The sequence below is a fragment of the Macrotis lagotis genome, chromosome 3 (assembly GCF_037893015.1).
Source record: "Macrotis lagotis isolate mMagLag1 chromosome 3, bilby.v1.9.chrom.fasta, whole genome shotgun sequence".
NCBI classification, from domain to species: domain Eukaryota; kingdom Metazoa; phylum Chordata; class Mammalia; order Peramelemorphia; family Peramelidae; genus Macrotis; species Macrotis lagotis.
The window spans coordinates 171,066,673-171,090,411 of record NC_133660.1 but is presented as its reverse complement, the minus strand read 5'-3'; the positions used below and the strand labels follow the sequence as shown (position 1 = coordinate 171,090,411).

The 23,739-nt window shown below is 35.1% G+C and overlaps 1 protein-coding gene across 3 annotated transcripts in view; it reads right to left on the bottom strand.

Moving 5' to 3' along the window:
- Window positions 1-23,739, bottom strand: part of KCTD8 (potassium channel tetramerization domain containing 8) — a 293,990-nt gene that overhangs the window by 114,857 nt on the left and 155,394 nt on the right. The window contains exon 5 of one of the 3 annotated variants that reach the window (XM_074229520.1): window positions 12,146-12,162. The exons of 1 other annotated variant lie outside the window; for it this stretch is intronic. In XM_074229520.1, the coding sequence (XP_074085621.1) occupies window positions 12,146-12,162 (17 nt within the window). Of the gene's footprint in view, window positions 1-11,912; window positions 11,928-12,145; window positions 12,163-23,739 lie in introns of all 3 variants that reach the window. One more of the 3 variants, XM_074229519.1, reaches the window with a different exon arrangement.

Here is a 23,739-nt window from a genome sequence, read left to right as displayed (position 1 = left end):
TCTCAATTTCCTTATCTTTAAAATAATACAATTAGATTAGATGATCTCTAAGATATCTTCTGTAATCCCTACTGACTAAAATAATGAAAATCACTTTCTCAGGAATGTTCCTTGGAACAGCTGCTATGCTATAGGCTGGGGAGTGAAATCTATTTTCACTAGGGAAGCTCTCTGATAGAGAAACAGTACCCTCCCCTTCTTCCCTTGTTCCTACACTACTTTATTTGGTTTGAAGAAAATTTTCTGAACATAAGATATTCATATCGATGTGGATTTTTGTACCCACAAAAGGAACATAGTACTACACACAAAAGATAATGCATCACTTGTCACTTGTATAAACCATATAAATACTACCTTTTCTTCTGTACAGACAAGGTTACCTGACTTGAGCCAGGATGAATTTCAGTGATTGAGGATACTATATAGTCAACCTGTTTTATTTCCTCTAGGAAATGAAATGTGGATTGGCAAGGTAATTTGGTTTTTTCCATCTCTAACTTCTATGATTCTCTGATAAAAATGTGATATTTATTTAAACACTTCACACCAACACTGACATCCATAGACATGTTTTGCCTTTGTTTAAATTCCCAAGAAAGTAATAGCCTAAAGGTGTTCTGTCCTCAAGGCCAAACTATTCACATTATACTGCACAAAAATGCAAACTACTGTATTAGATTATCATGGATGATCATTTCTGTATAACTAAAGCTTATTACAATAAAGCAGATAACTGATTATTTCAATAGATAATAAAAATAACAGTTGTTCAGTCCTACAGAAATATCATAATGGATGGGATAGATCAACAAGGAAGCACCAACATAGGGAAATGCTGTCTTGAACAAGGAATTTAAGGCAGATCAATAATCTTTTCCCCCAAAAGTGGAAGTTAGTATGGAAGAAATTTAGATTAGACTCACACCTCACCCCCTATACCAAGATAAGATCAAAATAGTTACAGGATTTAGACATAAAAAAACAATATTCTAAGCAAACTAGGAGATCAAGGAGTAGTTTACTTGTCAGATCTATGGAAAGGGAACCAGTTTAAGGGTATGATCTCTCTCTCATCACACTTCAACTTAGATCAATGTATACCATGCAAACAATGTAAAGACTAACAGACTGCCTTCTGTGAGGGATGGGCAGAGGAAAGAAAGATTAGGGAAAATTGTAAATCACAAAATAAATAAAATATTTCTTTAAAAAAAAAAGCAAATAATCTTTTCCCCAATACTTATTGTACCTCTTTTAGGTATGTTGAAGATCCTCTTTAGCTGAATTGCCTTTAGATGATAGTATATCCAAAAGAGGGTACCCTCCTTGAGGGTAAGAACTATTTCTATTTATGTCATCTTGCTCTAACACCTAGCCATTGCCTAGTAAGGTACCTTTGAAAAGCTTGTTGAACTGAATTAAATTGAATTAAATTTCCTATATTACTCTCCATTCCCCATTCATGTTGCTGGAACTGCAATTTCTAATGAAATGTTGCTTCTTCTAGTCAAGCTTCTGATTATACTTTGAACTATTCCCTTTTTCCACAAGATAATGTCCCTCTTTGCTTATTCAATCTACCTATATGAAAATGGAGAGATAGGTGACAATTTCAGCTATGTCCTCCAATTTTAATATGTCCTTGGATTTAATTAGTATTATATAGAATATATGTAGATATATCCATCTATCTATAGAGACAGAGACAGAGAGAGATAGATATATAGATACAGATACAGATACAGATAATACAAATACAGATACAGATACAGATATTGATACAGATACAGATACAGATACTGATACTGATACAGATGATACAGATACAGATACAGATACAGATATAGATATATTCTGATAGAGAAACTATACCACCCAATATAGATCTGTAACTGGTTTATAACTTAGAGTTTTAAAGTTCCTGGGGCACTAAAAAATTAAGTGATTTGACAATGATGGAAAGGTCTCATGTAAGACCAGGTCTTTCTGTCACCAAGAGAGGATTTCAATCAATAATCAACAATAATTATTAAGCTTATACTATGTGGCAGACACTTCTCTAGAGACTGAATTTACAAAGAAAATTTAATTAAATTGTCCCTTTCCACATGCTATTCAATTAAAGGTGCCATGACAATAGAAAGTGTTTTCATAAATAAATTCCTTGAATATGTTGCATGTTTCATGGTAAACCATAATAATGACTAATATTTATGTACATTTGTAAAATTCTATAGAACATCACATTTAAATCATGCCAATGACTCAATGAGTGCAAGTATTTTATCCTCATGTTTTAGATAAAATAATTGAGGCTTAGAAGTGACTTACCCAAAACAGAAGTATTTATAGGTTGATTGAGTCATGTACTCTATGCAGTATGCTATTAATAATATTAGTTATTAATCATTATTAAATAGTAAAATAATCACTCATTCTAAAATTAGGAACTGTATTCATAATCTAGCAATGGTCACCTTATGCAATAAAAATGCCAATCATTTCCCCTAAAATGAATTCCTTTTGGTTCAAAATTTCTTTCAATTGACTGAGGGACACAATGAATTTCTTAGAAAGTTAGTTCACAATTACCAGCTCTCTAACTGTTCAAGACATGGAATATATCTGGGACTATACACAAATGATCATAAAGAAATAGAGAAATAGGCACACTACTATCTAGGATCCATGGTGACACAAAGCTAAGGGCAACAAAATTTCTTATTACTCTTCTAGAGTTATAAGTGAAGTAGAGAATCATAAACACTCCATAAGAGTTCCCAGTGCTATCTATGGAAGGATATAAAGTCAAAAGGATCATTCAATTTAAAACTGAATAGGGCTTTCATTTTTATCATTAGATAAGTAAAACACAAGAGACCTGTGATCACAATGAATCATGATTTTTAGATACAGTGGGAAAACCACTTCACTCTTGTAATAACTACAAGACTCTTCTGTTATCAAAATTGTGTTCAGTTCTGTTCTATGGGTGACATCATTCTTAAAGAATAAAGAAATTCGTTCTCATTTTATCACCTGATACCTGAAAATAATTATAACCCTGATGGTAAAGTAAAATGTCAGTAAAAATAATGTTTCGTATAATTTTCTAATGTTCATCAACTGCCTGTCATTACAGAGGTAACTCTCTGGCTTTTAAGTCATGGATTTTAGACATTATTTTTCAATAGGCAATAAAGTAGATTGGTAACAACTACCTTCTCTGGAAATTAAAAAATGGTTAAAATGTAATAGATTCAGGAAAGATTGAAATTTTGCCTTGGTTCAGATAGGAAATCTTCATCTTGAATTGATGATGAGTTATACTGATGTGGTAAAAATCTGTGGAAGCTCCCATTTCTATTTTTGTCACTTATACATCTGATTGGTATAATCTGAGGGCCACATCTAAACCTCTTGAGTTTAAATGGACATTAATCAAATTTTGAAGGTTTTATTTATGAATATCTTCTACAGCTTCTATTCGCCCTCTCAAAGAAGAGACCTAAAAAAGTTTCTATTTGACTAAATATTTGCCTAGGTTTCTATACTCATTATCAAGATAACAAAGCATGAACTAAGGAATAAGCATATTATAAATAATAAACAATACTGAAAGGATGTTTGACTTCAAAGAAAGTCATGAAAGCATTTTCTTATGCCTTCACTTCATCAAGATACCTATACAATGAAATATTCTCCACAAGCAACAGAAAAAAATCCCAGGGTTTCTAAGAAATAAAAACCCACTATTATAATGAGCTTCTCATTTTCCAGTGACTCCCTTAAAAAAACAAAGAACACTTTCACTGAATTTGACATATCTGTTCTTCATTTGTACACTTCACAAAATTTCTAATGCCAATGGAAAGATCCAAAATTGTAGAGGAACTTGGGAAGACCTCTATCATCTGAGTTAGACTGAAGTGAGCAAAACAAAGGGAACAATCTGTGTAATAACAAATTATGAAATAAAACGACTTTGGAAGCCTTCAGAGCTCTAATCAATTTAATGACAAAATGCACTTCCAGAAGTCTAGAGTTAAAACACACTACTCATCCCCTGATAGATAGTAAGGACTTCAAATGAAGGATGGGATATCATTTTTAGACATGGTCAATGTAGGAATCTATTTTCCTTGATTCTGCATATTTGTCATTAGGCTTTCTTTTCTTTTATTGTTGCTATGTATTGAGTGGGGGAAGGTTAAATAGAAAAATAACAAGGAAGAGAATGATAAGTTGTTGAAAAATAAAAAGATTAGAATGCAATTGAAAGGAGATGGAATTAACAAAGAAAGTGAATGGGAAGGAAAAGATTGAAAGAAGAAAAATGGGGAATGGATAGAGGATAAAAAGGAAAAAGAATTTTGTTTTTTGCCATAACTTTGTGTCTTTTAGTTTCATGTCTTGGGAAAATTATTTTGGTACCTGGGTGAAGGAAGGATTGGAAAAACAGCAGGTTTAAAAGAGGGGAAAAGACTATTACAAGGCTAGTATATATGAGAAGTAATAAGAATTTGTGAGTAGAGAGAAGGGGATAAATGTGAGGAATGAAATAAAAGTAGAATTATAGGGACTTAGCAATTTATTGGAAACTGAAGATAACACATAATGATGAGTTGAAATTGGCTTCAAGTTTATAATGCTTGATGAATAGAAGTATCCTGCGTCTCTCAATAGAAACGTCTAGAAGAGGTAGGCCTGGATCCACAACGAGATGTCTATCAGATACATGATGATATGGGATGGGAGTTCAGAAGAGGGATTAAAGCTGAATATGTTAGAGTCATTCATTTAGAAAAGATCATTAGTCCCATGGGATTTGATAAGGTCTCAAAAAAGCATGTAAAAAAAGTAAAGAGGACAAAGGATAGTACTTTGAGAAAAAAGAAATTTAGTGGGCAGGAGACAAACAATAATCAAACAAGAGATGAAGGGTTATCATGTAGGTAAGAGGAGAAGCAGGAGAAAGGACAGTGGTACAGAAGTCAAGGGGTAGGCAATGTTGAGTGAGATGAGCAGAACCAGAAAAACACTGTACACCCTAACAGCAACATGGGAGTGATGTTCAACCTTGAAGGACTTGCTCATTCCATCAGCGCAACAATTGGGAACAATTTTTGGCTATCTGCAAAGGAGAGTACCATCTGTATTCAGATAAGGAGCTGTGGAGTTTGAACAAAGTACAAGGACTATTCCCTTTAATTCAGAAAAAAAACCCAGATGTCTTATTGTCTGATCTGGTTACCTCTGAGAATTTTGTTCTCTTTAAGGATATGATTTCTCTCTCATCACACCCAATTTGGATCAAGGTACAACATGGAAACAAAGTAAGGACTGACGGAGTGCTATCTGTGGGGTGGGGGTGGGGGAGGGAAGCAAGATTGGGGGAAAATTGTAAAACTCAAATAATATCTTTAATAAAAATTTTAAAAAAAGAGGTAGGCAATAAGTTTCCCTAACAAAGTTTCAGAAATACTGGAGTATAAAAACTGACAACACCATCATATTTAACAGTTGGGTACCTGGGAGCAGCAATTTCAATGAAGTGATTGGGTTAGGAGATAGATGGAAAGGGGTTGAAAAAGGAATGAAAATAGAAGGAAAGTAGTCAGCAAATATAGGAGATATTTTTACAGGCATCCAAAAGAGGAAAGAAGGTAAGATAAAGCAAATTTTGAGGGAAAGTTACCTGGAAAGGAATTAAGAATATTTTACCTCAAATCTTAAGAGTGAAGTGGGAAGAATGGGGGAAGATGTTACAATAGCTGTCTTCAAATATTTAAAGGAATATCATATGTAAAATGGATTAGACCTGTGTCTCGTTCCATAAATCAGAATTAATATCAATAAATAGAAGTGGGTACAAAGAAGATTTTGTCTCCATATAAGGAAGACTATATTATCAACAAGAGCTGTTCAAACATGGAACAGGATGCCTCAGAAAAGCACAGATATTAATCAGATACAGACTTGGCTGTGTCACCTCTGAGGTTGCCCACAACCATGAAATTCTTTGATTTTCTGATGTTGTTCAGTGGTAACAATTGTATCATCTATAAAATAGGATTCTTTTGAGAAAACCATATAAGCTATAAAATATTACATAGTGAACATGTTATGGAAATTCAATTAATTATTATTTTTTATTCCTTTAAGTAACATATAATATATTGAGTTCCTTTTTGTACATTGTAAGGGAAGAGTATGCTATGTTAAATTCTTTCAGACTGATAGACCAATCAGCAATCAGATTCAAGTAAAAAGACAAAGGAAATCAGACCCAAGTATATGACTTAGTGCATAACTATCCTTAGTTTTTAAACTTTAAAATATGTTATTCCAGCCACATTTTGTTGTTGTTTCATTGTTTTTCAGTCATACCTGCCTCTTTGTGAGTTGAGGTTTTGTAGTCTTCTTGGCAAAGATTCTGGAGCGGTTTATCATTTTTTCTTCTTTTCAATTTTACAAATGAGGAACTGAAGCAAATGGGGTAAAGTGATTTGCTCAGGATCCTACAGCTAACAAGTCTGAAGCCAGATTTGAATTCAGGGAGAGGAGTCTTCTTGACTCAAGACCCAACATTTTATTCACTGAACTACCAACCTTCTCCATTCAAACACCTGTGTGTGTGTGTGTTCCTGTGTATGAGAATGTATGTATACATGTAGATAAATATGCATTATATATATATATACACAGTTATATGTATACATTATATATATATATATATATATATATGTATTATGTATTTGATAAGTCACAAAGAAAGAAACAACTTTCTTTTTTTCCTCTGTGGACATTCCTATTCTCAAATGTCTTAGTGGAAAAGTAGAGAGAAAAATAGAATTTTCTAAGTTTCATTGGACTTTCATTCCCATAGGTCTGACAGTCAATCATTTCATTATTTTTTCTACGGATGGTAGTATTTATAGTCTCTATTAGAAGGATAGTAAACCAGCATGTTTTCTTGGCAACATAAATTTAGCTAAATTGTTCTACTACTCGATGTAATGCAGACTAATCTGCCCAAGAATTCATGAGGAGTGAAATGTGGGAACTACTTAGGGATCAAATTTTGATCTTATTGATGATAAGGATAAAAATATAACAGAAATAACCTTATTATTGTTCAGAGGGAGGAAAGTTATCACAGTAAGGAACAAGAAAATAATTATATAAGGTGGCAGAAAATTGTACAAGCCAGGTTATGTACTCTAAAAGAGTAGGGTTCAGGCTAACTAGAAAATTAGAAACTGTATATTATTTTCTGATGCATTGCAAAATCATTTCCCTCATCTGACCTAGATTTCCACAAAAATAACTACATTATGAGGCTATTTTTGTGGAAATTATATTTTATGTGAAATTATATTTAATATTTTTGTTCAGTTTTTCACTTTTCTCATTTCCTTTTCTTTACAAAATCATAAGATACAAGTAATCATGTTCTGCTATATCTATTATACATTGAAATTAGAGTGTAAAAAAAATTTGTTCTGTCATTTTAGTCTTGACCAATTCTTAATGACCCAATTTGCAATTTTCTTGACAAAGACTGGAGTAGTTGCCATTTTCTTCTCCAGATCATTTTTCAGATGAGGAAACAAACAGGGTAAAGTAATTTGCCCTGGGTCACACAGCTAGTGTGTGTCTGAGGCTAGCTTTGAACTCAGATAGTAAATAATAAATAGTTTTTTAGTCATTCATTCAACTCCCTCATTTTACAGATAGGGAAATTAAAATTTAGGGGGATTAAATGACTTACTCAAGGTCAAACACATAGACATTGTCAGAGATAAGATTTGAATCTAGGTCCTCTAATGCCAGAATCATGTTCTTATCCCTTTATCACAATGTGTATATACCTATTTGAATAAATATAATATCCATTCAAATAAACAAATATTTATTAATAATCTAGTCTATGTTAAAATTTGGGATACAAATGTAGTCCTTCCCTGAAGAAGTTTAGAGAATAGTCTTACAGAAAGATTACAAGATATAAGCAAATAGGTTTGATTTAAGGAGAAGAGGAAAAATAAAGAGATAAATAAGATCTAGACAAAATACATCAGGAAATTTGAAGGATGGTGAAGGGAAGCTCATTTTCACTTAAGAGTATCAAGAAGTAAAGACCTGGATGGCAACAAGAAGGGATCAAGTCTTAGGAGCTCTCTGATAAAACTCATAAGCTAAGGACTCTAACTAAACTTTCAAGAGACAGAACCCACAGAAGGACCCAGTGAGGCAGTTCGGCTACTCAAGGTAACCTGGAAAAGAGCAGAAAGGCTCTGCTCCCCGGGGTCAGTCAGAGGGGCAGCCTGCCAGAGGGGTGGTCTGCCAGAGCCAAAGAACTTCAGCTTCCCGGAGGCAGCACCACAGCGCTGGGAGTCACAGCTCACAGCAGCGGGAGAGTCTCCTGAGCTGCACCCGGAGGAGCACCGGGCACAAAGGGGGGGAACAGTAGGGGACCTCTGCCAGAGCGAACATGTGGAGCCCAGCCCTCAGGGCACACAGCAAGCAGCTTGGTCTTTCTGCAGCCCAGATACAGAAACAGATGCAGACAGAGCTGGTAAGGAGGAGCCCCCAGGGCATGAGCCCATTGAGCTGAGGGAGGGGAGTGAACAGAGACTGCAGAGTTTTGTCCTCTGCCTCTGGAACAGGACTTTGGGGCTCTGACCACATTCAGATCCTGATTGCAGTCTAGGCCCCCCCCATAGAACAGCAGGGCCGCCCACCTCAGCCCTGTGGCAGAGGGGGTGCTTATGGTCATTCACAGACCAGGAGGGAGGACAGAGCCTCACACACTGAGACCCTTGTGGGAGTGTCCCAAAAGCTCAGGAAACACCCCAAAACGAGGCACAGGCTGGGAAAATGAGCAAGCAGAGAAACAAAAGGAAGACTATTGAGAAATATTTTGCAAATGAGCCCAAGAAGGATCAAAATACTCAGTCTGAAGATGAGGAAGTATAAGCTCCTGCATCTAAAGACTCCAAGAAAAACAGAAATTGGGCTCAGGCTATGAAAGAGCTCAAAAAAGACATTGAAAATCAAATGAGGGAGTTGGAAGAAAAACTGGGAAAAGAAAGGAGAGAGATGCAGGAAAAACATGAAAATGAAGTCAGCAGCTTAGTCAAGGAAATCCAAAAAAATGCTGAAGAAAATAGCATGCTAAAAACCAGCTTAGGTCAAATGGATAAAACAGTTCAAAAAGTTATTGAGGAGAAGAGTGCTTTAAAAAGCAAAATTGGCCAGATGGAAAAAGAGATAAGAAAACTCTCTGAGGAGAACAAATCCTTGAGGCAAAGAATAGAATTCAGGGAGATTGATGAATTTACCAGAAATCAGGAATCAATACTTCAAAACCAAAAAAATGAAAAATTAGAAGAAAATGTGAAATATCTCATTGAAAAAAACAACTGATATGGAAAACAGACAGGAAAGATAATTTTAAAATTTTTGGAATATCTGAAAGTCATGAACAGTAAAAGAGCTTTGACATCATTTTCAAAGAATTACTACAGGAAAATTGCCCTGATATTCTAGAAGCAGAGGACAAAATAGAAATGGAGAGAATCCACCGATCCCCCTGAGAAAGAGATCCCAAAAAACCAACCCCTAGGAATATTATAGTCAAGTTCCAGAACTCCCAAGTCAAAGAGAAAATATTACAAGCAGCCAGAAGGACACATTTCAAATATCATCGAGCTGCAGTCAGGATCACACAGGACTTAGTAGCAACTACATTGGAAGCTCGTAGGGTTTGGAATACAATATACCAGAAGGCAAAAGAGCTTAGAATGCAGCCAAGAATGAACTACCCAGCAAGGCTGGAAAAAAATGGACTTTCAATGAACCAGGGGAATTTCAAATGTTCCTTTTGGAATGGCCAGAACTGAACAGAAGGTTTGATCTTCAGATACAGGACTCAGGGGAAGCATGGAGATTGGAGGAGAGGGGGGAAATATGAATGACTTAATGAGGATGAACTGCATGTATTCCTGCATAGAAAAATGACACTGATAATACTCATATGAACTTTCTCAGTTAATAGAGCAGGTAGAGGGAGCTTTTATAGTTGAAGCACAGGAGAAAGCTGAATTCAAAGATAAAATATGGTGTAAAAATGGAGTCAATAGAAAAAAGGGGAAATGGAATGGGAGAAAGAAAAGGAGAGAGGGAATAGTCCAAGATATTTCACATAATAAGATTTTTTTTATTACAATGAGCTATTGCAATGATATGGAAGGGGGAGGCAAGGGGGAATCAGGGAACCTTTGCTCTCATCAGAGATGGCTAGGAGAGGAAACAGCATATATACTCAATGGGGTATAGACATCTGGAGTAAGAAGGAGGGGGGAACAGGGGGAAGGGGTGGGAATGTGAATAAAGGAGGAGAGGGTGGACCATGGGAGGAGAGCGTTCACATATAACACATTTTCTTTCTTACTTCTTGCAAGGGGCTGGGATTGGAAGGCCTGTCTGGGACCATAGGGCCAAGTGGATTCTGGGCCTAAGGGGTGCTATGGGGGCTCAGGGCTTCTTGGCCCCTGGACCAGGGATCTGTCTGCTGTGCTACTCAGTGACCCTACAGCAGAGTCAGAGTGAAAGGAGAGAGAAAATATAGTACATGGTAGTGGAGAAATAAGAAAGGAGGGAGTTGTGATCAGCAATGGCAACATGGGAAAAATATGGAAGTAACTTTTGTGATGGACTTATAAAGAATGTGATCAACCCATGGAAAAAAAAGAAGTGAAGACCTGGAATTGGACGTTGAAAGACAATCAGGGCATGCATTATAAGGAGAGGATATGGAAAGCATCGCTGATTTAAGGAATAATCCTAGATCACTGCCAGTGGTTAAGTGTGAAGATGTTCAGTGACTTACCTCATCAATCTCTGTCTATCTCTCTTTCAGTTTTTCTTTCACTCTGTCCTTTCTCTCCCTCCTTGCTGATTTTGAGTTCTCTCCTCTTCCTTGATTTTCTTTCTTTTAAAAAAATTTTGAATAGATTTGTAGTGATATATTTTATTTTTATGTCACTAGACTTCACCCTTGCAGGGAACCATCTCTTAGGATAAATATTATTTTTAAAGGAAAAAGGAAAAAGAGAAGAAAATGAATAAGCAAAGTTCATCAACTTTTAACAAATCAGACATTCTACACAATGTTTCACTTCTGAGGAACCCCCAATATTTGAAAAGGTTTAGAAAAGGGTCATTTTGTTGTATGTGGAATCCTTTTTTTAAATTTCCTCCTTAAGGGTAGTGAAATCTCTATATTAGAAGGTATAAACATTTTAACCATCTTATTTGCCAAATACCATATTTCCTTTTTTTCCCAGATCAATATGATTTCCTATATGGATAAGATTTTTTTAATGTTATTTCTTTTTGATTCTCTTCATCCAAACTTGTCATTTATATATATTTTATACATATATTTGACATTTCTGTATATTTTGTATATTTTACAGAATCTGTAAATTATGTTTTTATAGTCCTTATTTTGCTTTTATCATTCAAATGCATTCTGCTGGAGTCCATGTGCTTTAAAAAATTTTTTTCATATTACTACTATAGATGAGTTGTGAAAGCAAACATATCCCCACACACAAAGAAAGAAAAACCTCAAGAAAAATAAAGTGTGCTTCAGTCAGTATTAAGTTACCATCAACTCTGTCTTTGTAATGGATAACATTCTTTACTGTGAGTCAATCAGAAAAATTACTATATTTTTTCCCAACAGCTATTATTGCTAGCTATATTTCCTTCCATCCTATTCCTCCCTACTCCCATTTATTCTATTCTCTCTCTCCTTTCATCCTGTCCCTTCTTAAAAGTGTGTTGTATCTGCCTACTCTCTCCCATGATTTTCCCCTTTCTTCTATCACCCATACCTCCTCTCCCCTCCCCTCCCCTGTCCCCATTCATCCATCCCCTTCCTCTCCTATTTTTCCTCTAGGGTAAGATCCATTTCTATAATCAATTGAGTGTGTATGTTACTTACTCTCTGAGCCACTTCTGATGAGAATGAAGGCTCACTCATTCTCCCTCGGATTCCCTCCCACTTCCATTACATCGCAAAAGCTTGTTCTTGACTCTTTTAATGTGAACTAACAGCCTATTTTACATCTCCTTTCCCTTTCTCTCAGTACATTTTTTCTTGCACATTGACTTCATCCTTATAATATGTTTTACCTTCATATTTAGCTCTCCCCTGTACCTTGTTTATATATGTTCCTCTTAACTGTCCTAATAAATAAGAAGGTTCATATGAGTTATCAATATCCTCTTCTCATGCAGGAATACCAGAGTTCAAATCATTAAATTCCTCATAATTTTCCCTTCCCATCTACTCTCTCTTTTTTTTCACCTCAGTCGTATACTTGAATATCAAATTTTCTGCTCAACCCTGGTTGTTTCAACAGGAAAGTTTGAAAGTCCCCTGTTCATTGAAAGTCCATCTTTTCCCCTGAAGGATGTTCAGTTTTGCTGGGCGACTGATTCTTGGTTGTAATCTTGGGTTATCCTGACTGTAGCTCCATGATATTTGAATTGTTTCTTCCTGACTACTTGTAATATTTTCTCCTTGACCTGGGAGTTCTGTAATTTGGCAATAATATTCCTAGGAATTTTTCATTTTGAGATCTCTTTCAGGAGGTGATCAATGGATTCCTTTAGTTTCTATTTTACCCACTGATTCTAGGATATCATGGCAATTTTGCTTGATTATTTCTTGACAAAGGAAGTCTAGGCTCTTTTCCAGGTCATGAATTTCAGGGAACCCAATAATTTTAAAATTATCTCTTATAAATCTGTTTTCCAGGTTAGTTGCTTTTCTTTTTTTATTCTTCCAAATACATTCTATGAAGAGTTTTCATTGTATATTTTGCATTTGTATTGTATATTTGCATTGTATATATGCATTTGTATATTTTAAATTACAAAATTCCCTTCCACCCTTCCTTCACAACCCCTTCCCTTTAGCAATAAACAAGTTAATATTGTACATGTACATTTGTGTTAAGCATGTTTTCAGAGTAGTCATTTTTGGTATGAGGAATTAGGATAAAGGGAAAGAAATACATAAGAGTTATTTTTTACAAAAGTGAATGTTGGGTTCATTAGAATCTTAAGGATTTGCTTTTTGTTTTGTTTTGTTTGTTTTTTCTTCTCTGGATGGGGATATATTGTCCATAGTTGGTCTAATAGGGCTGCCCTAATCTTTGATCTTCTGAGAGCAGTTGCATTCATCAGGTTTGATCAACTCACAATGTCTTTGTTAATGTACACATTGTTCCCTTGCTTCTTCTCCCTTCACTCAGCATCAGATCCTGTAATTCATTCCATGCTTCTCTAGAGTCTGACCATTATGGTTTCTTATAGAACATAGTATTCCATAATAGTCATGTACCATGATTTGTTTAATCATTCCCCAACTGACAGACATCCCCTCTATTTCCAATTCTTTGCCACTACAAAAAGAGATGCTATGAATATTTTGGAAAATGTGAGACTTTTCCCATTTATTATGATTTCTTCTGGAAAGAGGCCTAGAATTGGAATTACTGGGTCACAGTGTAATTGCTCTTTGGGCATAGTTCTTTATTGCTCTCCAGAATGGTTGGATTAGTTCAGAATTCCACCAGCAATGCATTAATGTCCCAATCCTCCTACATGCTCCCCAACATTGATCAGTTTCCCATTTTGTCATCTTAGCCAATCTGATAGGTGTGAGGTGATACCTGCTTTAATTTGCATTTCTCTAATCAATAATGATTTGGAGCATTTTTTCATATGATTATAAAGAACTTTAATTTCTTCATTTGAGAATAATCTATTCAGATACTTTGACTATTTATCAATTGAAGAATGACTTGCAAGTTTATAAATTTGATGCAGTTCTCTCTATATTTTAGAAATGAGACCATTATCAGAACTCCTGGTTGTGAAGATTGTTTCCTAGCTCTCTACTTTCCTTCTAATTTTGACAGCATTGATTTTATTAGTGCAAAACCTTTTTAATTTAATATAGTGAAAATCATTTATTATGCAGTTTATAACATACTCTATTTCTTGTTTGGTCATAGATTTGTCCCCTTTCCATAGATCTGATAAATACAGTTTTTCTTAGCCTATTAATTTGTCTATAGTATAGTCCTTTATGTCTAAATCCTGTACCCATTTTGATCGTTTTTTTTTAGTATAGGGTGTGAGATGTGGGTCTATGCCTAGTTTTTGACACACTATTTTTCAGTTTTTCTCAACAATTTTTGTCAAATAGAGAGTTCTTATCCCAGAAGCCAATGTCTTTGTATTTGTCAAACAGTAGATTACTGTAGTCATTTACTACTGTTTCTTTTCAAATTCACTGATCCATTACTCTATTTCTTAACCAGTACTAGGCAGTTTTGAGGACCATCAGTTTATAGTATAGTTTTATATCTGGTAAAACTAGGCCACCTTCCTTTACATTTTTAATCAATTCCCTTACTATTCTTGACCATTTGTTGATCCAGATGAATTTTGTTACTATTTTTTCCTAGATCATTAAAATAATTATTTGGTAGTTTGGTTATTAGGGCAATGAATAAGTCATTTAATTTGGCTAGAATTAGCATTTTTATTATAAAAACCCCACCTAATTATGAGCAATTGAAATTTTTCCAATTATTTAGATCTGACTTTGGGCAAGAAATGATTTATAATTGTGTTCACATATATAGTTTCTGGTTTGTCTTGGGAGGTAGAGTTCCTAAGTATTCAATGTTGTCTGCAAGTATTTTAAATGGAATTTCTCTTTCTATCTCTTGCTCTTGGGTTTTGTTGTTCATGTTTAGTAGGTAGTTGTTTTTCCAAGGAGATATTTCACATTTTCTTCTAGTTTTTCATTCTTTTTGTTTTGTTTTATTGTTACTTGATTTCTCACAAAGTCATGAGTTTCCCTTAACTCCATTCTACATCTATGTTCTTCAGAGAGTTTTTTTAATCACCTTTCTCATCTGGCCAATTCTGTTTTTGAAGGCATTTGTCTCCGCATTGACCTTTTGGACTGCTTTTTCCATTTGATCTGAACTGGTTTAAGATGTTATTTTCTTCAGTAATTTTTTTGTATTTTCTTCATCAAGCTGCTGACTTGGCTTTCATGATTTTTTCCATATTTCTCTCATTTCTCATCCCAGTTCTTCCTCTACCTCCTTTACTGAATTTTCAAATTCTTTTTTGATTTCTTCCATAGCCTGAGACCAATTTATATTTTTCTTGGAGGCTTCAGATGTAGAAGCTTTGACTTTGTTATCTTCTGAGTGTATATTTTGTTACTCCATGGGATTTTTTTCTTCTGTTAGGTTCTCATTTCCTCAGCCTATAACCTGATTTTAAGTCTTTTGTAAGGCAGGGCTCTTCTTCCAGGGTTGAAAATATAATGTCTCAAGCTTTTGAGAGTTTTTGTGACTGATTTTAGGGAACCCCCCCCCAAGGAACTTCATTTCCTTCAAGGACTTATGAGAGACTTTGACTGCTCTCCTGGCTTGTGATTTGGTCTGTGGATGACCATAGATATTCCCCCTCTGCCCTGAAATTTTGAGAAGGGTCTATGCTCCACTATGGCAGTATGGAACCTCAGACTATGACCTGGATCTGAGCACAGGCAAAGCCACGGAATCCTGCCTCAAGGAAAGATAACAGAGAGACCTCTACAGTCTCTCTGGACCCTTCTGGTCTGTGGATTGAGCACTCTGGTAGCAGTTGTCTGGTGGCTCTGCAGGCCTGCAGTTCCTAGGCTGGGGCCATGCTGAGGCTGCATTGGCCTAGCCTCTGTACTCCCTCTGGTGTGCCAGAATTTTCCTGCTGACTTTCCAAGTTGTTCTTGGCAATCCCTGGGCTGAGAAGTCTGGAAACTGCCATCCCTGTCTTAGACCCAAGTGCCACCAGGGATTCAGGTGCCTCCAGGTATCTGGGTGTCCCAGGGGCTGTTCTTGAGCAACTGGAATGGTTTGCAATGGCGTGACCCAGGCTGTGCAGTCAGCATTTCTATCCCCAGTGTAACAGACCTTTCCCTCCAATTTTCCAAGTTGTCTTGTGTTGGGAAATTGTTTCACTCAGATTTTCTGTAGGTTCTGCCACTCTAGAATTCGGTTACAGTCATTATTTAAAGGTATTTGGAATGGTCTGAGAGAGAGATCATGGGAATTCCTGCCCCCATTCTATCATCTTGGCTCTACCCCTAGTTCCATGTGTTTTTGAAAATCCACAGGATTCTCTCCCTCTTAAGATTATTAATTCATCTTTTTGTCCTGTAATATTTATTCGTATATACCTGGTATCTTTTAGTTAATCTCTGGGTCATTTTATTCTGTATTAGTATCTTCCTGACCTGGTTGATTTTCATGCTTATGTTTGTAGAATGAGTTTTCTTCCTTCTGAGATTTTTGGTAGTTTCAGTCTTTTTTGTCTTATTTTTATCCTGTTTACTTTCTGACTCATTGCCTTTTACATATGATTTATCTGGGCGGGGGGGGAGGGTTATACCTCAAAGTTATCTCAGTCTTCTCTGGTGCTGTGCAATTCATGTTTATCCAGCCTCAGTCTCTGCCCCAAGAGATTTCTACAGAGGCAGAACTGATCCTAGTTGGATGTTGGACTCATTATCTTAGGTTTTGTAGCTACAAATATACATCCTCCCCAGTTCTCTCTGACTGAACTCTAGCATTCTTTCAGTCAGAGGCAGCTATTACCTGTTCAGTTTTGAGTCTGTTATTTGGCTCTTTTCCAACACTGCTGTAAAGGGGTATAGGTCTGGTGATCAACTTGTGGAGCCACTGGATGAATGGAGAAAGAAGGCTGCTAACTTATAAGTTAAGGCTAAAAATTAGTCTTCTCTGCTGTTAGCTCCTTGAATTTTTTTTTGCAAGGCAATGGTGTTAAGTGACTTGCCAAGATCACACAGCTAAGTAAATTATCAGTGTCTGAGGCCATATTTCAGCTCAGATCCTCCTGACTCCAGGGCCAGTACTTTATCCACTGCACCACCTAGCTGCCCCAGCTCCTTAAATTTTTATCTTGCTATGGTTCTTGGTATTATGGAATATAAAGGCAGATGAAACTGTTTCCTGCACATAGTACTTACTTTAGAGAGGATTGAGAAGTCATGAGGATCGAGAAAATATCCTTGGTCAGATACCCAAGTAGTCTCTTCCTTATTTTCTGAAGCATATAACAATATTGAAAATACACAGAAAGATTTGACTACTGCCATAAGTAATTTATTTGTATTCAACCAATATTAAACCTTTTAGAATTTGTCCATTTCACCATCAGTCTCTTCCCTGAAACCAACAAAAGGCAAATTAATAACAGTAATCACAAAGATATTCGAACTCAAAAAATGTGTTTCATAGGCAACAGAAGATAATAGCAGCTAATATGTTCTATTATTTCTTCATCATCACAATCATCTCCATTAAAACTCACATTTTTGAACTCTTTAAAGTTTACAAAGAACTCTTATCAGAGCAATACTTAATTATAGTATCCCAATATATATGAAGAAACTGAAAATCTAAGAGGATGTAACTTGCTCAAGACTATAAATTAAAATTATTTTTAAGTGATATGATAACCTAGTTCTCTTGACTGCCCTTTCCATTATATCTAGCTTTAATTCATTATTATTTATAAAGAATTGCAAGCTCTTGGGACTCTCTCTGGGAAGTCCCACTGGCCATATTGGTCAACATCTCAGTTAACCTGCAATTTGAGGATGGTCACAGTTATGTTCATTTCCCTATCTCCTTACCTGTCATTTTGCCACAAAGCTCTAATCATCTTCCTTTGAATCCCTGTTTCATATCCTTAATCAAATTAATCCTATCATAACTCCAAGAATGGTTGATATCAAACCTCTCCCCTATATCTCCATTCATCTTTCCTGTAATTTTCCAAACCAAAGTAATTCCACCTGGCTACCATTTTCCTATATGTATGCATTTTCTTGCCCTCTTACAATATAAGTTCATTGAAGGAAATCTATCCACAATACTCAGTCAACAGTAAACATTTAATAAGTATTATTTTCATTCATTCAATCAATCATTAATAGTATAAACTGTCCTCTTTTTAAAATCATTTAGTAACAAAAAGGATTTTGTTTTACACAAAAAAGAAAGTAAAGGGGCAGCTAGGTGATGCAGTGGATAGAGCCTCAGCCCTGGAGTCAGGAGTACCTGAGTTCAAATGTGACCTCAGACTCTTAATAATTACCTAGCTGTGTGGCCTTGGGCAAGTCACTTAACCCTATTGCCTTACCAAAAAAAAAAAGAAAGAAAGTAAAGTCAAACAAAGATATGCTTCTATTCACAAGTGTTGATTCTGCAGCATGCTCACCTGGGTGAAGTGTATGGGAGAAAATGATCTAGGACTGCTTTTTTCCAAGTCAAAAGAACATGAAGACAAGAAGGATATTAGCACAAATTCAGATTATAAGATTGAGTTCATAATAATCATCAGGGTCAGTTAGTGATAGTAAAGAAACATGATCAAAATAAAGTGTGGATGAGACTTTATGCAGAATGAGGAAATACAGTAGAAATTTGGAGTCATTTGGGGTATTCAGTTCAGCCAGAGGGAGATAATTTGATTTGAAGCACCATAACTGCATTTCTCTAGGCTTCTGACTTTTGGCTTGCTTTTAAATCTACAGAAAGCTTTCTTTGGACTAGATGGGAGAATCAAGCTTGATCTATGCACTTTGATATATCCTACTTTATTCCCTTTCTCACTGTTGTGATTAAAGAATTATTACAGTTATTCTCATACTTTTGCATAGGACATAAATTAAAAGGCAGCAGTGACACAGTAACTTGGGCCAAACTTTTCTAGTGATATGGGGAGCAAATAAATCTGAATTGAAAAATCCATTTTGGGGCAACTAGATGGTATAGTAGATAAAGCACCAGCCCTGGAGTCAGGAGTACCTGGGTTCAAATCCAGTCTCAGACACTTAATAATTACCTAGCTGTGTGGCCTTGGACAAGCCACTTTACCCTGTTTGCCTTGCAAAAACCTAAAAAGACACATTTTAAATTCTCAAACTAAGTAAATGAGTGGTACCACCCTAAGGTCAGGGAAGAGAACTAGCTAGAGAATAACTAATACTCTGAAAGTCTGAGACCAAGAATTTTTCTGAAATGCTCTTTGATATATAATGGAACCAAATACTACTGCAACTGAGCACTAATCTGAAAGAGCATATTACTGAACCTGATCAGGTTTGGTGAGAGCTTTGAGGTAGCTAATATAAGTTTTATGATGCTCATTTTATGAGTAAGAAATCTGAAATTCCAATGGTCATACAACTAGTAAGTAGCAAGTTGGGATTCAATACTTGCTCTCCTAATTCCAATTCTAATATTTTTAGTATATGTTTGTACTTTTGCACTATGCTGGGCTGATACTAAAATAGTTATTAAATGGTATAACAGATTCTCCAGAAAGCCTCAGCATAAAGGATGAAGAAAAAAAATGATGGAAAAACACTTAAACAAGCTCAGCTCTGAGTCCCCTGTTTACTACACTCTATCAGATCAGGTTTTATACAGACAGTTTGGAAAACTGAGAGCTTGTCTGGTCAGTGACAGAGACCCTCAGTATCTCTTCCAGAGCAGCCTGCATGGGGCTATTGGAGGATCTCCTCCAAGAAAGCATCACAGACCAAATGTGATAAGCACATTAGAGTCCCTTCTTTTGCATATGACTCACTCAGAAGCTCATCAGTCACCATCGCCATCCTCAATTGATGCTATTTGGATACTATGACCTCAGTTAAAATCTCATCTCCTTCAAAAACACTTTCCTAGTCTCTCTATTGCTAGTGTCTTCCCCCCGGAAATTATTTCCAGTTTACATTCCATATATCTAAGATGATATTTGAATATTATCTACTTCATTATATTAAGCTCCTTAAGAGCAAAGGACTTATTTTTTGCCTTCTTTTTATCTGTAGTGTTCTGCATAATGCATGATATATAGACACATGCATATTAATATACATATACACATGCTTGTATATGTATATATGCATTCCTGTGGATATATATGTGTGTGTATGCATAAAGTGAGCACTTAATAAATGATTATTGACTTGGCATATTTAAAGTGCTTTTCAGATATGTAAATGTTAGTCACATTGTAGCAAAGTGAATTATTATTGATCTTATCTGTTTCATTCTCACCTAATAAACAAGGAAATTAATGAGCAATAATAATTATGTTTATATACATACCTATATTTATATATACACATGCATTTGTACATCTGTGTTGTATATACTACATACAATATCACTAATATATATGTATATGAGTGCATGATATTCCAAAAGTCTTAGATCAATTTAAGAGCTCAGACCATAAGGTTTAAGATTTTAATTTTAAGGTTTGATGTTTAATACTGAAAAAGAATTTAAAGCAATTCATTTAGATGTCTGAGACACCCTATATGTATATATTCACAAAATATACAAACATGCATATATGATAATAATAATAATATGATATAATAATACTCATTCCTTATATATTGTCTATGAGAGGGATTTTGAACAAGTTTTAATTATTTACTCACCGAACACATATATTTCTTCCATTGAGGAGCCTGAATATGCTATATAATCTTCTTTTCATGGATGAGACAAGAAGTTTGTTTGTTTGTTTGTATTGAAAGTCTAAGCCACTTAACTATCTTTGTATTTATATTCCCTTTATCCTAAACTTTCTACAATCTGCAGTTTGTTTTTTCCTTAATGTTCTTACCATTAAAAAAAAATTTTGATCTTTAGTACCTCCTTAGTATGGAATTCAAAAAGTCTACCTGACAGGTGCTTGCATCATGTAAATGAGGACATCCACCATAGAGTATGGACTTAAAAATCCATTTTTTAAATTCAGGCTGCATCACTGTACCTCATTAAGAATCATATTGCTCTTCAAACTAATCAATTCTGTACCATAGAGATTAAAAACAATGCTTCCAAAATGACAAGTTGAGAAAATAAAACCATAGGTTTTTCACTCCTTTTGAAATTTAATTTTATGCTTCTCAAGATAAAAATATAGCTCCCATATGCTGATAGTTGCAAAAACTCAACAGTTTAATGTACATGATTTATTGATTAAAGAATATTTTTCCACTTAGCAACACCTCCATCTGGTGGAAATTTTAAGGTACTACTATTTAAGGCTTAAAGCCCAATGTTGTTCTTTCACAACTGACAAAAATCAATCACGAAGATTTAGAAAGGATTATTATCAGAAAAAATTTAATTACCATCTTTAGTACATAGGCCAGGACTATGGGAGAAGATGAAACAAATGGAAGGATATGAATAGAACTATAGTAACTGGTTTCATATGTAGAAATATAGAGATAGATATATTTATGTTACATATTTATGTGTATATTTTTATATATTTATATACATGTATATATGCTTCTATGCATATGTACTTATAAACACACAATGAATTTGTTTATATTTCCTGAAATTAGACATTTATTAGTACTATGTTTTTTGTCTTTTTCCTAAGCACACATTTAATGCAAAAAATAATAGAAGAATAAAAATCAAAACACTAACTGCAAAGATAATGATTTCCACAATACCAAGTAGAAAAATTATATTTATATAGATCTTAATGTGAAAATTTTACTCACTGTAGTGTTATCTAATCTTTAATGGAACCTGGTTTGAAACATCCTATTAAGCTAAAAAAAATCAAATTGTACAAGTAAAAAGCATAATATTCAGTTTACTAACCTGGGAAGATTAAGAATATCTTAGCCTATTGATGCAAACTCTTTAAGTTTGCAATTCCAAGGAGCCATAGGTTAGTCCCTGACAAGAGTTCCTGCTAGCATAATCAAGTGTCTGCTGAAGTAGATCCCAAGACTTTCAAAGTACAAATTCTAGCAAGAAGAGAGGAATGTTGTAAAAGTTCAACTGCAGGACAAATATAAATTTAAGTTATAAATCAGTAATGTAGATGAGCATAACACCTTTATATTGAATGTAATGGACTTGATTAACTTGGTGAATCGTGTCAACCAAGTGATATAAGGGACAATCAAGAGGAATATATAACATCAATCATTTCAATTTATGTTAGACCCTTTACAGAAATTAGGGAATTTTAGAGATCAATTGAATCTCAGAGATCACCTAATTTGATATATTCATTTAACACATAATGAAACTAAATCTAAGAAAGGAAGAGGAGAGGTCTCTAAGGTCACACAGTGAATGTGTGGTATATCAAGAACTCAAGTTCAATCAAGTAACAACCATTTATTGAGTACTTATAAAGGAGATAACTGTGCAAGGCCCTGGGAATATAAATATACTTTCTTATTCATAAGGAGTTGACATTCTAAAATGGGTGACAATGCCTGCATATAATGCAATGCAAAGATGTATTTACATACATATCTCATATCCTTTATCACATATATAAATATATATTTGTATGATATATATGAAACATAATCTACACAACATAATTAAATAAAAGATGGCTTGGGGAGACAGTACATTTGCAAAAGGTATGAAAAAAATTTTAATGTAAAAGATGGTACTTGAATTCAATCTTCAATGGGAAAAATGAAGAGATAAGGAGGTAATGTAGTGTAGAAGAGAGATTGTGGGGAATGGACAATTGACTAAGGTAAAACAATGAAAATGGGACACAGAACATCATGTTTGAAAAACAAGCAGCAAGAGTATGGTCAGAGAAGAGATATTCAATGAAACTAAAAATGTAGATTAGGGACCAGATTGTGAAGGGCCTGGAAAGCTAAACAGTGGAGGCAATAAAAGTAATAAGGAGTCATTAAATTTGACCAATTAAAGGAAAGACAGGTGTACTGAAGAATAATTATTTTGGTGGCAATTTGTAGGATGGACTTGAATGTAAGAAATGTCACAAGGAAGGAGACTTCAACTATGAAGTTTTTGCAATAAGAATGTGAGTAAAGAGAAGGGATCAATGGGGAAAATTCTGGAGAGGCAGAAATGATCTTCCTAGAGTTCTTTTCAATACTCCATTGTGCTTTCCTTTCCCAGGTTTGAATATGTTCTGTTACAACCTCATATAATGTTATTTTTGTTGTTGTAACTGAGTTCCAGGAACTTTGAAGAAAATCTGAGAAAAACTAGGCAGGGGTACCATACATTATTAGAAAAAAATGTTGATTCCAATTGTAGGTAGTCTAACTTCAGATGACTGTCATGGTACTTAAAATACAATATGGTTAAAACTGAGCTCAGCACTTCTTTTCCCCCTACCACAAACCTGAACCTGTTCCTGACTTTCCTTTTCCTATCTCTGGCAAAGTTGTGTTATTACTTTGTTTGGTTTTTTTTCACACAGACCTAAATTCTCAGAGGTATGAGTATCTTAAGACATTGAAGATGGAAAATGAGCTGAAATGAATAGGAGGAGATATAGCTGGATCATATCTAGGGAACTGTAGTACTTTTTTTGTTTGTTTTTTTTTTGGGGGGGGGGTTAGGTTTTGGCAAGGCAAATGGTTAAGTGGCTTGCCCAAGGCCACACAGCTAGGTCATTATTAAGTGTCTGAGGCCAGATTTGAACTCAGGTACTCCTGAATCCAGGGCTGGTGCTCTATCCACTGCACCACCTAGCTGCCCCAGAACTGTAGTACTTTTA